This window comes from Pipistrellus hanaki, assembly GCF_964339955.1.
Source record: "Pipistrellus hanaki genome assembly, chromosome: 7".
NCBI classification, from domain to species: domain Eukaryota; kingdom Metazoa; phylum Chordata; class Mammalia; order Chiroptera; family Vespertilionidae; genus Pipistrellus; species Pipistrellus hanaki.
This window is the reverse complement of record NC_140509.1, coordinates 86,240,646-86,263,486: the sequence shown is the minus strand read 5'-3', so window position 1 is coordinate 86,263,486 and position 22,841 is coordinate 86,240,646. Positions and strand designations below refer to the sequence as shown.

Sequence of the window (22,841 nt, the reverse complement as noted above, 5' to 3'; positions counted from 1 at the left end):
AAAAAGAAAAGTCATGGGGTCAAGCCGGCTTTTGAGGTATAAAGTTGAGTTTGCTTCTGGGCCTTTTGGGAGCTTAAGTTATGCAGCCCTTTAGGCGTTCCTGGAATGAATTATTAACCCCCTTTGACCTTGTCTGTGAGCGCTCACCTGGGTAAAGCCGTTCTAACGGGAGGCGGGTCCCCCCGACTTCCCCCGGGTCTGCTGTCAGGAAGGGCTGCCCGCAGCTGAGAGATGAAAGGGCCTCGCAGGGCGGGGGGAGCTGGCGGGAGACTGAACTGCTTTGGCAGGAAACTTAGCATGTAGCCCCGGGCCTGGGGCTGGGACTGCCCCCAAAGAGGAGGAGGAGGAGGAGGAGGAGGAGGAGGAGGGGGAGGAGGAGGGGGAGGGAGGGGGAGGAGGAGGGGGAGGAGGAGGGGGAGGAGGGGGAGGAGGAGGGGGAGGAGGAGGGGGAGGAGGGGGAGGAGGAGGAGGAGGGGGAGGAGGGGGAGGGGAGGAGGGGGAGGAGGAGGAGAAGGGGGAGGAAGAGGAGGAGGAGGGGGAGGAGGAAGAGGAGGAGGGGGAGGAGGAGGAGGAGGGGGAGGAGGGGGAGGGGGAGGAGGAGGAGGAGGAGGGGGAGGAGGAGGGGGAGGGGGGAGGAGGAGGAGGAGGGGGAGGGGGAGGAGGAGGAGAGGAGGAGGAGGAGGGGGAGGGGGAAGAGGGGGAGGGGGAGGAGGGCGAGGAGGAGGAGGAGGAGGGGAGGAGGAGGAGGAGGGGGAGGAGGGGGAGGGGGAGGAGGAGGAGGAGGAGGGGGAGGGGGAGGAGGAGGAGGAGGGGGAGGAGGAGGCGGCGGGCCCTGGCCGGCCTGAAGTCCAGGCCTGGAGCTCGGCGGATGGGGCCCTCGCTCCTGAGGCCTTCTCCGCTAAGGTGGGCTGCCACCACGTTCCTCCCATGTGCCTTCTTCCCGCGCGTTTAAAACGGGAATTTGAGCCGAATAACATCAACGCCATTTAATAAACACGTCCTAGGCAAGCGAGGGGGTTCCTGCGTCTGGCCGTGGGAATGGGAGGGAAAGGAGCTGGCAGGCGTTGAAGGTGCTGTCAGGGACCGTCATCGATGCGCCGCCCCTGTCCCGCGGGTGTTGAGGCCCAGGGCTCCCCCTGGATGTTGGCAATCCTCCAGGAGCCCCCGGAGGATCGCGGTCCTGCTCCCGGATGAGCAGGGCACGGGCTTCGGGGCAGATCCGTTTCTGGAATCGTGTACCAACACGGGAGTCTCTGTGGGCAACCAGCTCACCACCTGCAATGCCCAAATGCCATCTGCCATCCTCCGCCCGCGGTGGGCAGCGCCCACCTGGCCCTGCCTCTCCGCCGCAGCGTCCTCTGGGTGAGCTTGCTGTCAGGATGAGGTGGCGGCAGTGGGGGGTGTCTGCGTGTCGGGGGACCGCCCTCCTCTGTTCCCTAGCAGACGGGGAGCGACTTTCCACGTCGGTGCTGAGTGGTGGGGCCCGTGTGACATCACAGGACGTGGCCTTTGAGGTCACAGATAACCCGCTAAGGACAGAACTGAGAGTCAGACGTGGAGGCAGAGTTTGGGATTGCTAAAGCTCCTGTTGGTAAGATGTCCATAGGTGCAGCGTCTGTACTGTTTGCACACGAGCCTGTGCCTCCCGACCCACCCATTGGACTCTCTGTTCCCCAGGAGCTGGGTCTGAGGGTAACTGATGTGCCCATCCCCCATCTGTTCATGAGGTCCTTTCGGGTCCCCGGTGCGTTGCTCCTGGTGCTTGTCATCTGCTGTCCTTGACACTGTCACGCGGGGTCTCAGGCAGACTGTGCCCTGGAGGGGGCGTGCTCGTGCGGGGGCGGGGCCGGTGTGTCTCTGCTCCCGGCCTGTGGCGCTGGCGGGGCGGGCAGTGAGGGGCAGGGTCTGCGTGGACGCTGGTGTGGGCCGTGGCGAGGGTGCATTTGGACACAGAAGGGTGTCGTGCCACCTGTTTGAGACGGGGCTGACATGATCCAGGCCCGAGGACTACCCTCTCATGTGAGCCCCGTGGCCGTCCTGTGTCCGGAAATGATGACGCCCCATTTTACAGACCAGGGAGCTCAGGCTCCGCAGCTAAGAGGACCGCCCGGCACCTGGCTGGTGTCAGTTTGTCCCACCACACACCTCTGCTCTCAGGCCTCCCACCTCCTCATGGACCCGGTGGCGGGCATGTATGGTCTGCCTGGGCTCTCAGGGCGCCCTGGTCCAGGAGAATCTAAGGTGGGCGAAGACTCGAGGCCGGCATTTGGACAAGTTGCTTAATTCTGTCCTGAGGATTCCAGAGCTTGAATCAGGGCATGTTTCTAAGGGTGATGTGATCAGTGTTTTGAAAGCAATTAAAGCAGCCGGTACGCACTCAGGAAACACTGCCAACCACGGCCGCAGCACAACAGGGCACCCGCCGCCCTGAGAGGACCGGTAAGAACACGGGAGCCCCGCTGGGTCAGTGGTTAGAGCGCCAGCCTGCGGACTGAGGATGGTCAAGGGCACGTACCTCGGCTGCAGGCTCACTCCCCAGCCCTGGTCTCTCTTACTTCGATTTTTCTCTCTCTGTCTGCCCCTTCCTTCCTCTCTCTCTAAAAATCAACGGGAAAGGTATCCCGTGTGAAGATTAACAAGAAAAGACAAGACACACACGAGGCGAGGCCACTCCCTCTGGAGCAGGAGGTTAACTCTCAGCCAAAGGCCCTGCGTCCATCCTGACCAGCGTGGCAGATCCCGGGGGCCCCGCCCACGCCGCAGTGCAAGCCCGCTGCGCCCTCTACCCCCCTGCCCCCTCCCCCCAGCACTGAGAGCTCTCAGGGCTGCTGTTTTCCAGAACGTCAGGCAGTGGCACTGCAGCCCCACCCGCCGCGGCCTTCCTGGGACTGACTGGCCCAGTGGACAGGCAGCCTGGTGTGGGCCTCCCTCCGGACCCGGCCTCCTGGTCCCGCTCGGAGCCCATCGGACACACAGCATCACCGCTTCCTCCTCTCGCCTCTCCGTTCATTTAACAGTTTCTATAGATATAAAGTAGGCACCTAGGAAATGAAGACACGTATCCATTGGAACCCTACGGGGCCTGAAGCTGAGGCTGAGGATGAGCTCACAGGAACAGAGACTTCACTGCAGTTAGATTTAAATTGTAAATTCTCTGCTGGTACCTGATTCCAGCTCAGCCACAGCGAACTGAATGCTCAGGCCCCAGGCGGAGGGCAGCCCGTCCGGGGCGGGGCCCGCTTCCTTCTCTCAGCAGCTGTCCTCCTGGCTCTGTGCATCGGCACCCCCAACCACCACGCCTCCCCTTCCCCTCCCCCCCCCTCTCCCCCCCCCCCAACCACCCCGTTAATTAGCGGGAGAGGGACGCCCAGCCTCTGGGAGCCGGTGCTGTGAGGGAGGCGGGGCCTGGTGGTTGGCCAGGGAGCAGGCCCAGGGGACACTGCCCTCCCAGGGAGTCGCTCAGGGCGGGCTGTGCTGAGGAGGCTGCAGGGAGGTGGCGGACCGGCCTCCGGTGGTGAGAGGCGGGGCAGCCCAGACCTCCCTCCCAAAGGAACCGGAATGACCGCCCCTCCCCTTGCAGACGCTCGTGTTCTGAGTGGGAAAAGGCGTGAAAAAGACCAGAAGAATCGCTTGCTGGCAGGTCACCAATAGGGACCAAAATATGTTCGGGTGTGGAGATGCGGGAATGTGTGTGGCGGCTGGGAAGGGAGCTCTATGCTGTGAAATGCACCCCTTTCTGTGAGCCACAGGGAACTCCCGCACCCCGAGAGCCTGCAACCTCCTGGCTCAGACACCGCGAGGCCGTCATGAGGCTCCCAAACCCGTAAGACAGGAGCGTGGGCGCTGAGCTCAGAGCTTCTCCCCTGGACCAGAGCAGGTGAAACGTGGGACCTCTCAGAGCCCCGCCCAGTCCGTGGCCCCGCCCAGTCACGTGGCCCCGCCCTGGCCCCGCCCAGCGCTGTAAGGACTTGACTGACTGGAGCCCCCACTGAGGAAGCTGTACTGGGAGGATGGAGCACGCACCCAGCTCGCCTTTGCGGCTGCCAGCGGGGCCTTCCATCACTGTCCTATTAGTCTGAGCAGAGCGGAGCAGATTGTTTATTTTGGTTTGGCTCCGCTTCAGGGTGCAGCATCAGCCGTAACTCCGAGTGACACATTCCAGCGGCAGTGCCACCGTCAAACCGGGCAGGAAGCTCCGAGTGCCGTTCCCCGGGGAGGCTGTCTGGGCCGTTCCGGGAGGTTCCTGGCCCGGCGGCCTCTCTCACCGTGGAATCAGGTCCCTCTGGCCCCCGAGCGGGCTGCTCCCAGCCTCCTGTGGGCTTCGTTTCTTAGGAAACACTCACTTCGGGCCACCCCTGCCTCTCCCTCAGAGCAGATGCAGCTTTCCATGCTGCACACGGAAAAGGGTTTGCAGAGAAGCGTCAGCCGTCCTCACTCCAGGGGAGAAGGGATCGGTGTGAGCAGCGCGTCCGCCCTGGCTGCAATGCCGTGGGCACGGGTCTGCCGGTGCCCAGCGAGCGGGAGCCCCGCCTGTGTCCTGCCTGCGGGCTCCCGGGGGCTCACGGCCACATGGCCCTGCTGGGTGGCCTGACCCTGCAGCCCCGCTGCCAGTTCTGGGGCAGACAGCGGTGCTGGCACCCTGCTCAGGTCCGTGGGCCCTCCACTGCAGTCCCGCCGTCCGCGAGCCAGGGGGACAGCGCCAGCTCCCCAGGCGTCCCTGACCCTCCGTCTGCTCTGCAGAGGGCCCCTCTTTGTCGTGTCAGAAGGCGTCCTGCGAACTGATGAGCCCGCCCGCCTGTTTTCCTGAAAGCCCAGTGGCCGGGCTGTTCCGGGGCTCTGGCCCCGAGGAAGTGAAGGATAAATTTCACCAGAGAAGCAGCATTGCCCTCTGTGCTTGTGATGATGTTCAAGCTTCTTTAGTTCCAGATAACTTACCCTGAAAGCCAAAGCCGCGATGGAGGTAACAGTTTTCCTTCGTCCCGAAAAGGATTGGTAACACCTTGACGCCTGGGCTCTACAAACCAGTGGATGTTGACAGAGAGAGGAGGAGGAGGAGGAGGAGGAGGAGGAAGAGGAGGAGGAAGGAGGGAGAGAGGGGAGGAGGAGGAGGAGGAGGAGGGAGGGATGGGAGGAGGAGGGGGAGGAGGAGGAAGAGGAGGAGGAGGAGGAGAGGGGGGAAGGGGGAAGAGAGGGGGGAAGGGGGAGGGAGGGGGGAAGGGAGAGAAAGAGGAGGAGGAGGAGAGGCATTTTTAATACATGGAAGGCAGTTTTCCATGACAAGTAGGAAATATAGTCTCCAAATTTAGGGCTTTTCTCTAATACGGTGGCTGCATCACGGTCGCTGGTGAAAACCAGGTGTCAGAGCCTGTGGCCTGGCCTTCAGGAGGCACCCTGTCCCCTGACCCTCAGCTCTGCCAGCGAGACCGCCGAGCCCCCGCCAGTCAGAGCCCCTGAGACTGGAGCAGGACCGGGGCCTGCGGTTGGCAGGTGTCCTTGAACCCACACAGCACGTGGGTTTTCCTTCTGTTCCTTCCCTCGGAAGCGGAAGTGGGGGCGTCAATGTGCTGTGTGATTCCGGGTTAACTCTGCAGTGCCCCGGGAACACACTCACAGAGTGGGTCAGACCCTGCGCCCCTAGGAAAATGAAAGCAGAAATCACAGTAACAGCACGCAACAAAACCACACACCCGTGCATATTGTGGACACACATGCATGTGGTGTGCGTGTGTGCTTCTACAATCTGAACATAATCGGAGCCCGAGGCAGCCCCTCGTTTCCTCAGTTCTGCTCGGTGGGGAGACCTCTCCACGTGCCCCTCCGGGGGACAAGCACCGAGGCCCGCTGACGCCGCCCCACCGCCGTGCGGCCTGGGGAGCAGAGCGAGCTTCCGATGGAGCAATGTGTTCTGCCGTGGTTTGCTTTAACATAAGTGAGGAAACAGAATTTCGGAAATATTTCGATCGTTAGCAAGTCACCTTTTTGTGATATGGATGTTTGGTGGTCAGCCTGCCTGCGGGAGGGCTCCTGAGGGCAGATGTGTTGGGCCTGGGTGAGGATGGAAAGGGTTCTGTTTTATGATCATTAATAGAGAACAGGCTTATCTAAACAAGCGTCAGCGACTTTTTTTGCTGTTAAAATGGCCTTGGGGCTGATCTCAAATTAATATATTCAGCCTGTCTCCTATTTGTCATAAAATTGGATGGTTCATTTGCTAGCAGAAATACATAATTATTCAGGAGATTTTTCCCCCCCTACAAAGTGTTTTAAAGGAACCCAACATGTTTAGGCCTTGTCTGTACCAATTTACAGCAGCGCCTAAGCGTGATTTAAGAGCCCGGATACCTGGGTGGGCTGGGGTGGCGGCACAGACAAACCTCAGCGTCGGAGAACCTCTGCGGGATCGTTTTTCATCGCGAAGCTCGCCCTCTCCGCTTCCCGCTCCCCTAAGCGCTTCGGTGCGGTCGTAATTTTTTCTCTGACTTTGGGGAAGCTCGGATTCCATATATTATTATAATTACATTCCAGGAAGGCTTACTCAGAACCTCCCGGGCCTGGTGCTGGGGTGTCAGCGTAAAGCAGGCCGTGTCAGCCTTCCGGGTGACACCCCTGGGAGAAGGCATCGATGCTGCGGTGCCATGGCGGGTGGAGAGGGGTGCGTACGTGTGGGGTGCTGGCGGTCAGCTGGGAGTGAGGAGACAGGACGCCGTTGGGGGTGCTGTGTCAGAGCGCGCGTGGAAGCAGCCGCCTGGCCTGAGACCGTGGACACAAGCAGCAGTGTGGGGGTTGTGAGTGTGCGGGGGGTAAGGGGAGGAGAGGGAACTAATATGAGGTGACAGAAGAAGATTTGCCTTTGGCGGGTGGGCACACGGTGCTACATACAGCACTTGTAACATAGAAACCCACACCTAAAACCTGTGTTCATGTGGACCAATGGCATCCTAGTTTAACTTTTAAAAATCCACAAATTAAAATTAACAGCTGACTAGTCAATCTGTTAACCTGAAACATGTAAAATCGGGGAAATGAAGGTTCCGTGTGGTTGATGGCGCGCTTTCCACCTGGAGGACGGAGCCCCGCACGCGAAGCTCAGCGCCCCACAGGCGGTCTCTCTGAGCTGGCCTCGCCCTCCGCCTCCCTCCGAGGGGTGGGCTTCTCCCACACCTCCCCCCCCCCCCCCCAGCTCCGGGAGCTAAGGCGGCGCCTCTGTCTTGCAGGAGCCCCGTCCTGGTTTTCCAGTGCACCCACCGCCACGTGATCTGCCTGGACTGCTTCCACCTGTACTGCGTGACCCGGCTCAACGACCGGCAGTTCGTCCACGACCCCCAGCTGGGCTACTCGCTGCCGTGTGTGGGTGAGTCTCTCCCCGTGGAACGCCGGTTTAGACAGCAGAGCGGCTGGTGCAAGCCTGTCAGCTGCACCAGGCCCAGCTGAGGCTGGAAAGGGAAATACCGATTTGATCATTGGGGGTAAAACACCATGATGTTTGGGTCACAACAAAATACAAACTCTGCGGAGTGGGCGGGCTGTGTGGAGCCAGAAGGCGCAGAGCCTGCCAGGCCTGGGCGGTGAGGGCAATGGCTTTGACCCAGGCACCCGGCGCCCACTCCCGGGTCCCCTGGGTGCCAGCCTTCCTGCCTGCTCCGAGCAGCACCGCCCGGAGTGAAGGCAGGCGCCTAGTTTGTAAACACTGGGCGCACCTGCACACGTGTGTGAAACAGCATAAGTATATTAAGAGAGGAATCAAAGGAGGATGGGCTAGAGCTGAAATACTTATGATTTGAAGTATTTTTAAATCTTTCAACATTTACAACCTTCTACTTGCGTTATGTTATTATTATCTGTCTTTTTAGCTGAGGTGAAGTTCATATAAAGTGTAATTAACTGTTTTAAGGGGTGCAGCTCAGTGGCATTTGGGGCACTCACAACGCAGGGACCACCCAGCTCCCTCTAGGTTTGGAACGATCTTATTTCCCGAGAAAAAGCAGCCCGTCTGGATCCTTCATGGGAAAGGGATCCTACAACCCGTGATCTTTTGTGTCTGCTTCTTTCACTTAGTGCCATGGTCGGCAAACTGCAGCTCGAGAGCCACATGTGGCTCTTTGGCCGCTTGAGTGTGGCTCTTCCACAAAATACCACAGCCTGGGCGAGTCTATGTTGAAGGAGTGGCGTTAGAAGAAGTTTAAGTTTAAAAAGTGTGGCTCTCCAAAGGAATTTCAATCGTTGTCCTGTTGATATTTGGCTCTGCTGACTGATGGGTTTGCAGACCACGGACTTAGCATAATGTTTTTGAAGTTCATCCGAGTGGTGGCACGTATCTTCGTTCCTTTTCACGGCTGAATCACAATCCATGACGTGGCCAAACCAGTGTGTTTATCTGTTCATTTGTCGCTGGGCCTTTGCGTTGTTTCCACTGTGGGCGAGGATGAGTGATGCTGGGTGTGCTGTGATTCTGCGGTTGACCTGCTGAAGGGCTCTCTAAGGACTTTCCCAGCTGATGCACCAGTTCGCAGTGTCTCCAGCAAATTGGTTCTTTTCATTGTTTAAATAGCTGTCCTGCCAGTGGGAAGTGGCATGTCACCCCGGCTTTGATTTGCATTTCCTGTCTGACCAATGGTGCTGGATCTCTCTCCTGCGCTTGTTTGCCGTTTGGATGTCCGTTTGGAGCGGTGTCTGCTTGAGGCCTGTGTGCATTTTTAATGGGGTCGTCTGCCTCGTGGTTGAGTCGTAGGCATTCGTTATGTGTGCTGGACACGAGACCTCGATCAGATGTGTGACTTCCAAACCTTCCTCCTCTTCTGTGGTTGGTGACCATGCCCCTTGGTACACGGCAGTGGTTCATTTTGATGAAGGCCAGTTTCTCTCTCTCTCTCTCTCTCTCTCTCTCTCTCTCTCTCTCTCTCTCTCTCTCTTTCTCTCTCTCTCTCTCTCTTTCCTGTTGCTGCTTACGCTTTTGATGCCAAATGCAATAAGCCATTGCCAAGTCCCCGGTCATGAAAATGGACCCGTATGGTTTCATTAATAGCTTAGCTCCTGTATGTAGGTCACGGATCAGTTTGAGTTCATTTCTGTCTGTGGCGTGAGGTGAGGGTCCGCACCTCAGTGTGCGTTGGCTGTTATGACTGCGGGGTGGGTAAATATGCTTCATGGGCTCTGAGAATTGTGACTGGAAACTGTGCGACACCCTGATGGATTGGTCAGACTGTACATTTGATTTCTCTCAACACTTTGCCGACCAAAGCTGACAGCCCACCTCTGCAGACACTCAGACCCAGTGCAGGCAGCGGATTGCATGGCTGGCTTTGTAAACTATGACACTGGTTTTTCAGTTGTATCTGCCCATGACGCGGCGGTGTGTAAACTAGGATATACATTATACATGTGTCCATATATTGCTAGGGAAAGCTTATCTACAAAAGGGAACAACAAGCGGGGCCTCCCTGAGTCTCTGTAGGGGACCCCTCTGTCCCTCAGGCTGTCCCCTGTCCGACGATGACACGGCGCAGCTGACATGCCGACCAAGGTCTGAGAGGGTCCAGCACCGGCCTGAGCATTCTTAGTGGAGCTTAGCTTTTTCACATTTTAAATAATATAAGCCCTAAGAACACCTCCAATAAGCCAGCAAACCTGCACTGTGGATCAGCACACAGAGCACATGTCCGGGGGGCACCAGAGCACAGGAGCCACGTTCAGATCCCGACGCCGAGACGGAACCTGGGCAGGGCCAGTGACTGGACAGGATGTGCCTCCGTTTCCCTTTAGGGTAAAACAGGGAGACACAGCAGCACCCCTTTCAGACGCTGGCATGGGGATGGGTGAAAACAAAGCCACAGAAGGTGCCATTAGGCTACGTGCCGGAGAGAGCTCAGAATGAGCGTTGGCTTTTGTTATTTTGGTTGTTACATGAGCATGCGTTCCCATGGATGATACGAGATGATGTGTGTGCATATGCGTGTATATTCATAGAGGAACATGTATTTAGACATCCCTTAACTGTAGGCAGGCATTTCCTGTAACTCAATGCATAAACCCACCAATTACCGGGCACTACCTACTGATCCAGCTCTCCAGCACCTTTCCCTCTGGTTTATTTAACTGTGCCATGATTCACAGGGCGTAGCGTAAGACAGAATATAAAGTAGAAATACTACACAATTAGGAAACCAACGTTTTCAGACTCAGGAGGAAGAGCAGCTATTAGGAACAAGCGTGGATTGAACCGTGTCATTTCGGAGGCACAGCTGAGAAGACCGGGGTTCATTAGAAGCCGATGTCAATGGCGATGGCTCACCAATAAACGGAGTCATGTGGTGCAAACAAAGGGGCTCTCGCCAGGCCGGCAAGAAGGGGGTGTGGCTGGTCCCAATGGTTCGGTGCCGGGAACTCCCCCCTCGCTGCGAGCCGACCTCGGTTTCCGGAAGCTCAGGCGCCGACCTTGTTGGTTCTCTGAAGGATGTGCGTTTCCCGTCCCGCCATGCCAGCTGACAGGCTTGGCCCAGCGGTTCCGTTCCCGGAGGACCACCAGCTGTCCTTAGAGTACGGCTCCTCCATTTCACTCCTTCCGCCATCACTGCCTTTCGGTGACCGAGTTCATACCTAACGACAGATGTTTCTGCAGCCCTGGCAGCTACTCCCACACATACGTGCACACTCACACACACTCATACTCACTCATTCACACAACACACACATAAATATACACACACTCACACACACACTCATACACACTCATTCACACAACACACACATAAATACACACACTCTCACACTTATACACATTCATTCGCACAATACACACACAAACATACATACTCTTACACTCATTCACACAACACAAACATACACACTCATACTCACATACACTCACACACACTCATGCACCCAACACACACATAAACATACACACTCTCACATGCATACACACACACTCATTCACACAACACACACATAAACATACACACTCTCACTCATACAAACATACACACTCTCACACTCACATACACATACATACACACTCTCACACTCATACACACACACTCATTCACACAACACAAACATGCACACTCTCACACACAGACAACACACTCACACATACATGCACACCTATTCACACACATGCATGCACACTCTCACACACACACATGCAGTAACTGCTAAAACCTTACTGTGTGGTGTCCTGTATTAATGAGATTTCATGCACAGAAATTGCTAGAAGCCTCTGACCTCCAAGTAGCTCTGAAATAATTAATAGTGTGCTTAGGGGGGTGATTTGCATATTCATGAGGGTTATGTCTTTGGTTGCTCAGCAGGACAGTGAGACAGTGCAGCCCAGTAGCCAGAGGAGCGCTTTAATGCTCTGAGTCAGGATGGGCGGGATCTGTGCTATCTGGACGACACGGGCCTGTTTCCAGTAAAACCTGAGCGCCAGCCACCCTGGAGGGGCCGTGCGGATGGCACTTGGCGTTCAGGAGGTGTCCTCACCTCTTTCCTTGCGCCTTGACTGGAAGTCGTTTCTCTTGGAGTGACACGCTGATAGAGGGACACGTCCAACCACAAGCAGCGCAGGCCCGGGAAGGAGGAGAGGGAGACAGACCTGGTGGGGGAAGAGGTGCGATGGGTCTGCTGCCAGTCCGACCCCCATCCCAGCGCCAGGAGCAGCGCTCTCCTGGGGTGACCAGCACAGTGCTGCAGTCGTCGCTCTGTGGGAGTGGCCAGGCCCATCACAGCCTACCGCCCTGGGTGCCCAGGAGCAGGCTGCTGTCGCAGTCTGCAGGCGGCGGTCCGCGTCCAGGCGCCACAGGTCCCGGCTCTGCGGCCTCCTGGGCTTGCAGGCTGCTCCCAGCCGCTCCCCCCACTGCAACCTTCAGGCTGCTCCCCACATGGCCGCCCCAGATAGGGGTGCTCCCACGTGGCCACCCCTCCCCATGCTCTTCAATGGCCACAGCCCCCCATGCTCCTCAGATGGCCGTCCCCCCATGCTCCTCAGGTGGCCGCCCCCCATGCTCCTCAGGTGGCCACCCCCCCCATGCTCCTCAGGTGCCCCCCCAATGGGTCCTGGGTCTGGGGCTCAGTCCGGCCATGAAGAGAGTGGCAGGTCCCATGGCAGAGCCAAAAGGCAGAAGCACCACTTTGGGGAAACCTGCCACCCATCTGAAAACCCGCCCCTACCCCCGCAGGCAGTGAGCTGCGTGTGGGTGTAAGCCTTCCCTGCAGGTTCTGCTGGCTACAGGCTCAGTTCCAGTCAAGAGCATGGACCTCGGTTGTGGGCTCCATCCCTGGCCCTGGTCCAGGCATGTGCAGGAGGCTGCCAATCGCTGTGTCTCTCCCACATCGGTGTTTCTCTCTGTGTGTCTTTCCCCCTCGTTCTGCTCTCTAAAAATCAGTGGGGAAATCTCCTCAGTGAGGATTAAAAAAGCCACTTGTTGTGGACTGCTTTTAGTCAGACCTGAAAGTAAAAGAATGCGGGACACCTGGCCCTTTACAGCAGCTCCAAGCTGCTGGGCGTCTCACTCCTTTGGGCGCCTCACTCCGGTTCCGGTTTGAATGTGCTCTTGCTCGTTGGGTTAGAGGCCGTGTCCTTTCCGTTGCCGCTGAGTGGTGTCAGCTGGTCTTGCTGAGCTTTTGTCCCGCACGTGTAACGAGGCACGTACTAAAGGATATGGGCCCGTGTTCTCCTGTTGGTGAAGAACCAGCAGCAGCAGCAGCAGCAGAAATGGTTCGCTCAGACACCGCGTGAGGCTCTGCCTTGGGACTGGGTGCTGGTCCTGCTACGCAGCCTCTGCAGCTCCCTCCGCGTCGGCTCCAGGAGTGACTGCCTGGAAGTGTGCCCAGCTCCACACGCATGGGCATAAGTCAGAAATAATACATCACACCCCATTCCCTAAAGCAGACCGCGAGGCTGCAAGTTCGCCGTTCTTTCTTCTGGTCCAAAAATAAAAATAGACCGAGGCAGGAAAAACGCACGGATCTTCTCCTGGGATTTGCAACCAGCTTGGACAGGACCTCAGTCCTGAGCAAGTTTAAAAGCCCCGCTCAGGTTGGGGAGATCTGGGGGAGATAAGAGATCAACCGAAGGACTTGTATACATTCATATAAGTACAACCAATGAACACAAAACTCTGGGGAGGGAGGGTATGTACAAGAGGGGAGTGCAAGGGTATATGTACAAAAATAATAATTTAATATAATAATATATTAAAATAAAAATAAAAATAAAATAAAAGCCCCGCTCATCACTTCCCACGTGGCCTGAAGCCTGGAGCCCAGCCCTGGGGAGCAGCTGGCACAGGGGCTGACAGGGGGGCTGTTCTCCCTGACCTGAGTGTCAGGTTACGTGACATGTTTGTGGGGAAAGTTGGAGAGCATTGAAAACTGTGGAAGCTTCTGGGGGAATACTAACTATTAGAATATTCTGTTTATCAGAGAGACTGACATGAGACTCGAGTAGATAAGCATTTCAGAAAATTACCCAGTTACATACTTAACCACTCCAGCCTTCTGGTCTCCTGGGAAAATGGCGTCGATATCACAGTGAACTGTATGCTGGCATGGGAACATTTTGCAACCCTCTACCAAGCTCCCCTGTTACTTTGTACTCCAGGGCCCACATCCATTCATTTAACTATCTATTCATCCATCCATCTGTCCATCATCATCCATCACCCATCCATCATCTATCCATCAATCATCTATCCATCCACCCATCCATCTATCCATCCATCATCACCCATCCATCCATCATTATTCATCTATTGATTATATTATTTCTGATCTCATTGCACAATATTAATAACAGAAATGAAAAAGTCAACAGACAATTTTTTTCTTTCAAGAAGCTTCCAGTCTTATTTGGAAACAGAGACACAATTAACATGACAGTAAATTATTAATCTACTAGAATTAGATACCTACTATATGTTGCTGCAACATAATGGCTCATTATTTTACTTGTTCTTAATAAACATGGCCGTGCTATCTTGAGACTAGGACATTAATTTGGGGTAAATATATAGTGCATCTACTCAAGCCATAACGTTTCTTTGGTAGGATCTGGCGTCTATTTTAAGGGAATCTGTTCTTCTGAAATCATCGCTGACTGCTGAAAGTATGACTCTGTTGTTTGTGCCCAACGAACGTGTGTGCGTGGAAAGATTTGCTGCATCAGTGAACGCCTGACTCGCTCGTGCCGTCAGCAGCAGTGTGGGTATGTGCCGCTACGTGCTGAAAACCCACAGCTGTTAGAGATGAGCGATGTTTGATGATTTGTGCCTTCCGAGTGCTTATGCGTCAACTCGCTATTCTTTTGCATTGAGTTTGGATCGTGCTTATCCGAAGGTATTGAAACTAAAATTGTGGGGAACTGGATTTTTCTCATCTGTGAATATGTTGTTTTGCTCTACTTAACACATCATCTTCACTGGGAATGAGACTGTAGGACTCCAGTTCCGGCACACATGCGGTGTTGTGTCTCTGTGCCCTGGCTGTGATGTGTTTTTATAATATTGACGTGACTTGGTCTGACATTGTGAAATCATTTACAAATTCAGCTCAGCCTTATGCTGTTACCAATTAAAGTGTGAGTGACACTAACTAATTAAATCCAGGAAAAGGGTATTCTCAAGTGGGTGATGTAAACGGAAAATAAAGTTAGCAATTGACATTATGACCACGGGATTTTTTTAAAGAATGAGCTGTGTGTTAAAAGGGCATATTTCTAGATGAGAAAGACAAAAGGCCATTGATTGACAAATGTGCTTTGTGGTCTAATCCGTCCCATTTGTACCTTGTTCACAGGAAGTGAACCAGGCCCAGGCCCGTCTTCAGTTTCATCACCAGCCTCCTTCGAGTTAGTCAGCTATCAGATGCGTCAGCCAATCAGCTCCCCTTTAGAAAGCAGGACCGGGTTTACGCTTAGGACCTGGGCCGGACCCTGCGGCGGCTGTGATCTGAGGGTGGAGGGTGTGCTGGAGTCCGGGCTCCCATATCCCCCAGGGGCCTGCAGGACCCCCAACTTACCTCCCAGCCGCCTTCACCTCGGGCCTCAGCCCCTTATTCTCTCACTCCCACTGTTCCCCACAAACCGCCTCCTCATTCTCCCGCACCTGCCCCAGGCCCCATGCCACCTGCCGGGCCGGTGAGCTCCCATGTCTCTGCCTTTAGCCTGTTGCTTCCTCCTCTGGGACTCGATTGGAACCCGGCCATCCCTCAAGGACACCCTTCCCTCCTCTGATACTGCTCCTATGACATAGGCTTTAGTGACACTTCCCTCTTGAAAGTCACCTACACCGCATGTCACATAAGCCAGGCCCTGGCCTCCGCTCCCTGCTTGCTTGCTTTATGCCGTTAGCGTGTTCGGTGGTTGTTTATCTGACGTCATCCCAAGGCCCTCTTGCTCACTGTGGGTTCTCAGCGCCTCATTGCGCCTGCAAGCACCGAGTCGGGCACAGGTAATGATCGGGAGGATTATTTAACACAAATAAATGCCCCGTCTGGCCTTTGGTGTTTATCTGCTTTAATCCTCACCTTATTTTAGGATTGTGTCATTTTGTTGATATCCTCACACACTTTTAAAAGCACCAACATGTGAAACCGGTTTGGCTCAGTGGTAGAGCGTTGGTCTGCGGACTGAAAGGTCCCAGGTTCGACTCCGGTCAAGGGCATGTACATTGGTTGCGGGCACATCCGGGTAGGGGGTGTGCAGGAGGCGGCTGGTCGATGTTTCTCTCATCGACGTTTCTAGCTCCCTATCTCTCTCCCTTCCTCTCTGTAAAAAATCAATAAAATATATTTTTAAAAAAATAAAATAAATAAAATAAAAGCACCAACAGGGTTTAAAGCTGAAGCGCCTGCGTTGCTGTGCAGGTCATCGAGAATGCGGGGTTAGCCCGGGTTTCGTGCTGGCCGACCAGCCCAGCCGCTGTGTGCGCGTCACCCCGGGAGGTGCAGTGAGTGGCAGGCGGTGGCACGGCGTTCTGCGGGGAGAGCTTCGTGTCCGTCCCCGGGGGGAGCCGGAACAGAGGCGGGCTCCCTGAGGCGGCTCACCTGTCCATGGCGGTGTGACCGAGACCAGGGGGATTGTCCGACCTGAGCAAGAAAACAGGCCTAAGAGACATTCACTCTGAAACCGTATGTTTTGCTTGCACATTGATCCTGTTGAAATTGTCGTCACGCAATTCTCCAATATGCATTACTTGTGATGCTGATCACTCATCACCCACGAGACGGGGCGTGGGCACACGTGTGGACGGAGGCCCGGGGTGCCGGCCGGAGCCAGGCAGTTCCCCAGGAAAGCTCATCGGAACGTCTCCCGGGGGCCCCCCAGGGCCCCGTGTCCAGAGGAGGTTTAGTTAGCAGCGAGCTCACAGGAGTCATAGGAGGATTCCGAGGGATCCCGCTAGGTCCCGGGACTCTGCTCAGCAAAGAGCCGGGGTGCCCCTGGTGCTCAGGGCAAACCCTCGGTCCCGCTCACCCCCACCGCTGCGGGAATCGCCGTGTCCAGGGGGCGGTAATTGGGACCCTGAGCCCCGCTGTGATCCTCTCAGCCGAGAAGGCGCATGCCCAGGTGGGTGCATCTCGGAGGCATCCAGGAGGCAGCTGCTCAGTGGCTCTCTCACTGCTGATGTTTCTCTCTCTCCCTCTCCCTTCCTCTCTGAAATTAATAAAGACACGTTTTTAAAAAAGAAAAAAAGCTCCAGTTCCAGGCCCTGCGAAGACAGTCCTGGCGGCCACGCTGTTTAATATTCCACACGAGCTTGCCGGAAAGGAGAGCGCGGCTTGACTGAATGTCAGATTGCTTTGGGCAGAAATTATACCAACTCGGTTTGAAAACTCTAGTTTACTCCGCCTGACCCGGAGTCCTCATTAATAGTTACTTGTGTCTTTGAATTAGAAAGGGAAAGAAAAAAAAGGAAGGTGTGAAAGAGAGAGAGAGAGAATCACTTAGATACTGCCACCTTGGCAGGCAGGCGGCTCTCGGACACGATAGTTTGGGGAAGTGGAGAGGGTTTTGTGAGAGGACATGAACCCTGGCGTGGACTTCCTTCCAGATTAGATCATGTGCATCACTACTGCACCTACTTACGTTTTAGGACTCCAATAAAACTTGTAAACTATACGGATAAAAGGAACATAAAATAGCCGTCAGTCAGACCCCTTTACTGACAGCTGAAGAAATTGAGACGCAATGAGCTCCAAGAAGCTGCCACGTGAAGGACGCTGGTCTTTACATGGTCCCGACCCCAGGGGGCATCTGACCGCACCACGCCTTCCTATCTGACATAGTTTTCCTTGCATGACTTTTCTCAATACTCAGTCAACTTACTAGATCCTCTAGTCTAGATACTGGGCAAGACTGGCCTTAGGCAGACTTAAGCGAGTAAAATACGTATGTGGGTCAGCACCCAGAGTTTACTTTGGACCCACTGGGTGGTGGCAGCTCAGCCAGCCTGCCTGCTGGGACACCGTGTGCAAAGCTAGAGTAGACATGGCACTCACCTGGTGACACAGATCTCACGGAGACCAGGCATCAGGGGTGTCAGGTCAGCCTCCGGGTCTCCCTCCCTCACTCACCAGTTCCCCATTCACCCTGCGTGGTGCTGGGTCCAAAACTCACATTTTTCCAAAATCTCACACCACAGCCCTCTGGCCTGAGATCCCGGAGCCCACAGCCCGTGCCCTCCATGTTACTTCCTCCAAGCCCAGCAGTGGGTATCACGGTCCACCCCTTACAGGACACACAGGTGCCCGAGGACGTGAAAGAACCTGCCCAGATGGTGAGCCACAGGCGGAGCCAGGCTCAGCAGGCGTCTGTGGCCCACAGGCCGTCACTTTGGTAATTGCTCCATGAATGTCAGTCTTGGCATTTGATCAAGTTCTTTCCTGGGTGGGATTCTGTCTTCCTCTGTATGTTCTCACATGTGCAGGTTCAGGCCTCCGTAAACAGTGCATGGGTGAACGAGCGAGTGTGTGAATGAGTGTGTGAGTGAGCGAGTGAGTGTGTGAGTGAGGAGTGAGTGAGGAGTATGTGAGTGAGTGAGTGTGTGAGTGAGGAGTGAGTATGTGAATGAGTGTGTGAATGAGTGAGTGAGCGAGCGAGTGAGTGTGTGAATGAGTGAATTACAACCCCGAAGTGGACTGTTTCAATGGAAGAGCTGTACAAAGGAGGAGTTGTCATGGCTAATTAATTCCTCCCGTGTGCCAAGCGGGACGTCCGTCAGCCGGTGCCCGTGGGCTGCAGAGCTCTGAGCGCCTGTTCTTGGGGGCAGGGTGTGAGGGGTGTGGTCGGTGGGCACCACTGCTCATGTTTTATTGCACAAAATACTGTCCTGCTATTGGCTGCCTGCCCGGCGTGGCCTGCTTACATTGTGAAGGATGGGGTAGCTGGGATCTCCTCTGACCTTCACTCCTGCTCCGGAGCCTGGGTGCCATCCCCCAGGGGCAGGCGTACCCGCAGAGGGACTGTGGGGTTCTAACGCCTCCAAAGAACCCCCACCGGGAGGTGAACACACGCTCGCGTGCGGGAAGCCTGGCCTGTGCCCTTTGCTCATTTGTTCCAACCATGGGCACCTGTCACTGCTCTGACAGGTTCAGACAGCGTTGGCAATGCTTCTCCAACACGTCTGCCCGGGACACCTGTGTCCGGTTGTCCTGACCTGCACTCTGATGGCAGGCAGCGGGGCGTGAGGCCCACCTGCTGTCAATCAGGCCAGGCGCAGCGCCGTGGGCGGGACCCCTCACCGGGGTTCAGAGAGACAGCCCGGGCCCAGGGGGGTGGATCTTCTTATAAAAGCAAAGCGGATGGAGAAGCCAGGTGAGCAGAGACCCTGGCTGGTGGCTCGGCGGTTTATCGTTGTCTCGCACAAACATATACACCACATCATGGTTGGTTCTGTTTCCGGTCAGGGAATGCGTCCGGTTGCAGGTTCGATCCCCGGTCGGTCAGAGACAATCCTGGGAGGCAACCGGTCGATGTTGCTCTCTCACATCGATGTTTCTCTCTCTCTTCCTTTCTCTAAAAATCAATAAAAACATTCCCTCGCATAAGGGTAAATATATGTTAGCCACGGAGAGAGCTGCTAGCATTGGTCCCGCATCAGGAATCAGGAATATCCTGTGATTACAAGTCCATGTCTGTGAAATTGCATTTCTCCTTGCATTTTGGTAGGAAAAGAATTGACCGTCTCAGCTCCCCCTGCTGAGACCCAGGAGAAGGTGACACAGACGTATGTTTTCCAGATTGCCAGCCGCGCCCCACCCCGCCACCCGCAGCAGGTGCCGAGCACTGTCAGCAGGAGTCCTCCCTCCGGGAGTCCCAGCAGCAGCGCTGGGAGGCGGCCAGCCTCTTCCTCCCAGTGCGCAGTCCCCGCAGCCACGTGTGACAGTCTGTCCAGCCCGCACTCAGAGCGCTCGCTCAGGGTCCTCTGTGGAGGTGGAGGTTTTCTTCCTAAAGTGTCTGGCTGCTTAGAAAACACTACTTGTAACTCATCGCCATGAATAAGCCAAATCCTAGGGAAATGAAAGAAAAGCCAGACCTCAGGGTCTTCGTACGTTAGAGTCAGCCATTGGGGGAGTTTCTGGCTCCGTTATCCAAGCCACAGTCTGGGTCCGAGCCGCGTGTCCCATTGCTCAGGACGAGGACGGGCCCGTGCAGGGACGCAGCCACTGGAGGAGCCATGGGGGGAGGGGTGTTCTCAACGGCCGTCAAACCAGAGAACCGAGGCCGGCACCAGCCACCATCTGTGCCTGTGGGCTGCCCGGAGAGTTGGCTGGGCTGGGGGAGGCATTACCCTTGCTTTGCTGTTCCCCTGGAAAACTCTGTCACCTTCCCATACATTAGCATATTCTCAATCCGGAGAAGTGAATTCTGAAGAAAACACTTACCGAGTAGATTCCAACGAAGTGGACTTTTGCAAATCAGTCCTGTGTCCAGGGATCTCTCCGTTTTATACTTTCTCAGCTAAAGTCCTCAGTTTTATTCAGCACATACACAGTGAAGTCAAGATCACTTTTTTACTTTTCTTTTTTTGTTGTTTCCAAAGTTTATTAAAAACCAAAGAATAGAAAAACTTTACCAAAAAAATTATCAATTTTAGCTTCCGAATAGTTGTCTACACATGAAAACCCTGAGACGTGTATCCTCCGCCGGCCCTCAGCTCTGCCCCCAGGGTGGCCGGCCAGTCCCTTCGTCACCGGGACGGGGGAGCGGGCCCCGCGCTATGGGGGGAGCTTAAAGTGGGCACTCAGAGTCACACTTCACTGTCATTTTTCTTTAATTAAAACGACAACATTTGGTATTTTTTTTAAATGAAATCTTGCCAGACCCACAGGCTCTGTGGTGATCGGTCCAGTGCGTGGAGCCCCTCCGTCTTTCCGGTTTTGTTGGGACAAAGGGACAGGCATTGCTGTTTACGGTTCCATGTGCAGGGCCGTGGTCTGCCGCGTGGGGCGGTGACACCACAGCCGTCCCGTCAGCATGCAGCTCACGTGGCTGCCACTGAAAGGCGGCAAAGAACATTGTTCTCGGGATGAGGGCTCTTAGGTTTACTGTCCTAGCAACCCTCACACCCACCACACACCCACCACACACCTGCTCACCGCACACCCACCACACGCCTGCTCACCTCACACGCATCACACCCACCACACGCCTGCTCACCTCACCCCATCACACCCACCACACACCTGCTCACCGCACACCCATCACACCCACCACACACCTGCTCACCTCACCCCATCACACCCACCACACACCTGCTCACCTCACACCCATCACACACCTGCTCACTGTGCTCACCTCACACCCATCACACCCACCACACGCCTGCTCACCTCACACCCATCACACACCTGCTCACTGTGCTCACCTCGCACCCATCACACCCACCATACACCTGCTCACTGTGCTCACTGCACGCCCCTCACACCCCCGGCACTTACTATCTTGTAACTGGAAGTTGGTGCCTCTGACCACCGTCCTCCAGCCCCCTGAGTGGACACATTTCAGAAATGTCGTAAAAGGATGCCATAATGTCCTACAGTGAAGGACTTGAATAATTGGCAATGTTTATGGGATCCGTTGATGCCTGGTAAGAACGAGTTTCAGTCCTTGTCGGAAGTTTTCATAGTCTCTTCAAATATTAAGAGCCCAGGCCCTGTGGTCCCGGAGCAGTATGCCAACATCGAACCAAGCTCCCTCCCCAAGCCATCTGGTTCCTCCATCCTTCTATTAGGATAATGTAGTCACCGATGATCTTATTTTCACAATCGTGTTAGGTATCCATGGTGACTCCATACTGTTTGTCACATGAAATCCGTTTACCGGGGCCCACATCGGAAACCCTGCCAAGGGACTCTCACCCCCAGCATCTGTTCTCTGCTTCTGTGACGCTGATTTGATTGCTACGCTTCACCTTCTAAATTTTCTGCCTTCTGCAGTTTCATTTCCCCCCTTCTAATGGCAGGGACAGAGAAGGGCACAGGATTTGACTGCCTTAACCTGAGTCTGTGTGGTTTGTTTTGTTTTTAAGTGTCCCAAGTGATAGGGTTTTTTGGAAATTTCCCATCTTGTATCTCTTTTAGAATGGGAATTAGAAGTATATTTTCTGTAGGTATATTGCTGCATGAGAAAAGTCCTGCCAAGAAAGAGAGACAGAGATAGATGATAGATAGATGATAGATAGATAGATGATAGATAGATAGATAGATAGATAGAATGGGGAGATATGGGGAGATAGAGAGAAGGGGGTGTAGAGAGAACAGCAAGAAAATGTCCTTTTCTAGTTTGGACTCACAGATGGAGCCAGGTGGCCTGGAGCAGGCACACAGGTGGCCTGTGGTTAGAGCCACAGGAGGAGCCTGGGTGAGCAGTCATCCCGGTGCTTCAGTTCTCCTAAACCTGTGGACACACACAGGCACACGTGTGCGCGCGCGCGCACACATCTGTACTTTTAGCCTGACATGGAGTATATTAAACATGAGAAGCAGCCGAAACCGGTTTGGCTCAGTGGTAGAGCGTCGGCCTGCGGACTGAGAGGTCCCAGGTTTGATTCCGGTCAAGGGCATGTACATTGTCTGTGGCACATCCCCGGTAGGGGGTGTGCAGGAGGCAGCTGGTCGATGTTCATCTCTCATGGATGTTTCTAGCTCTCTATCCCTCTCCTTTCTTCTCTGTAAAAAATAAATAAAAATATATTTTAAAAAATGAGAAGCAAAGATACATAGCTATTATTTTAATTTTAAAGGTGAAATAAGATTATCTAGGTTATATGTGTGGTTTCTGTTTTACTTTTTTTTTAAGGATGAAGGAATTGAATTGGCAAATTTTTATGGGAAGTTATTTCCTGTCTTTCTTGCAAGTGTTGTGATTTGAATCATCTCAGTACGCGTCCGTAAACACAGTATCGGAGCCTGGGCCGCACTGAACCGTGGGGACCATTTAATCCGGGGCCACCGGACGCTGACGGGGTTCACATTTCCGAGAAGGACGGCTGCGTGGTGGGAACGGCCGTTTGCTCCTCCTCTGTTTGCTTCTCTATGAGACTGTTTGTTTATGTAGCACTCGGTTCCAAAGAGATTTAGGGTATGTATGTTGGCAGTTTGTGTTTGCAGAGTGGTTTTTATTCATCCGTAAACATCATCTCGGAGCTTTTCCTCCTGAGATCACTTTAGAAGAAAATGTGACATTTGATGGAGAGAGCAAATCAAACACAATCATCTTCTCAGACACAACGGGGAAGTCTTTGGCTGCTCATGGTAAGGGTTTTCTAGCCTCGGCTCTTTATTCAAATTATTGTTGTGATTTAATATTAATCAAAATAAATGCCTCACTGGCCCACAGTTCTTCTTTT

General features: G+C 54.6%; 1 protein-coding gene across 2 annotated transcripts in view; it reads left to right on the top strand.

Annotated features, from left to right (window-relative positions):
- PRKN (parkin RBR E3 ubiquitin protein ligase) overlaps positions 1–22,841 on the top strand; it is a 353,591-nt gene that overhangs the window by 270,580 nt on the left and 60,170 nt on the right. For both annotated transcript variants that reach the window (XM_084890914.1, XM_084890913.1), the window contains exon 7: positions 7,215–7,351. In XM_084890914.1, the coding sequence (XP_084747040.1) occupies positions 7,215–7,351 (137 nt within the window). The remainder of the gene's footprint in view (positions 1–7,214; positions 7,352–22,841) is intronic.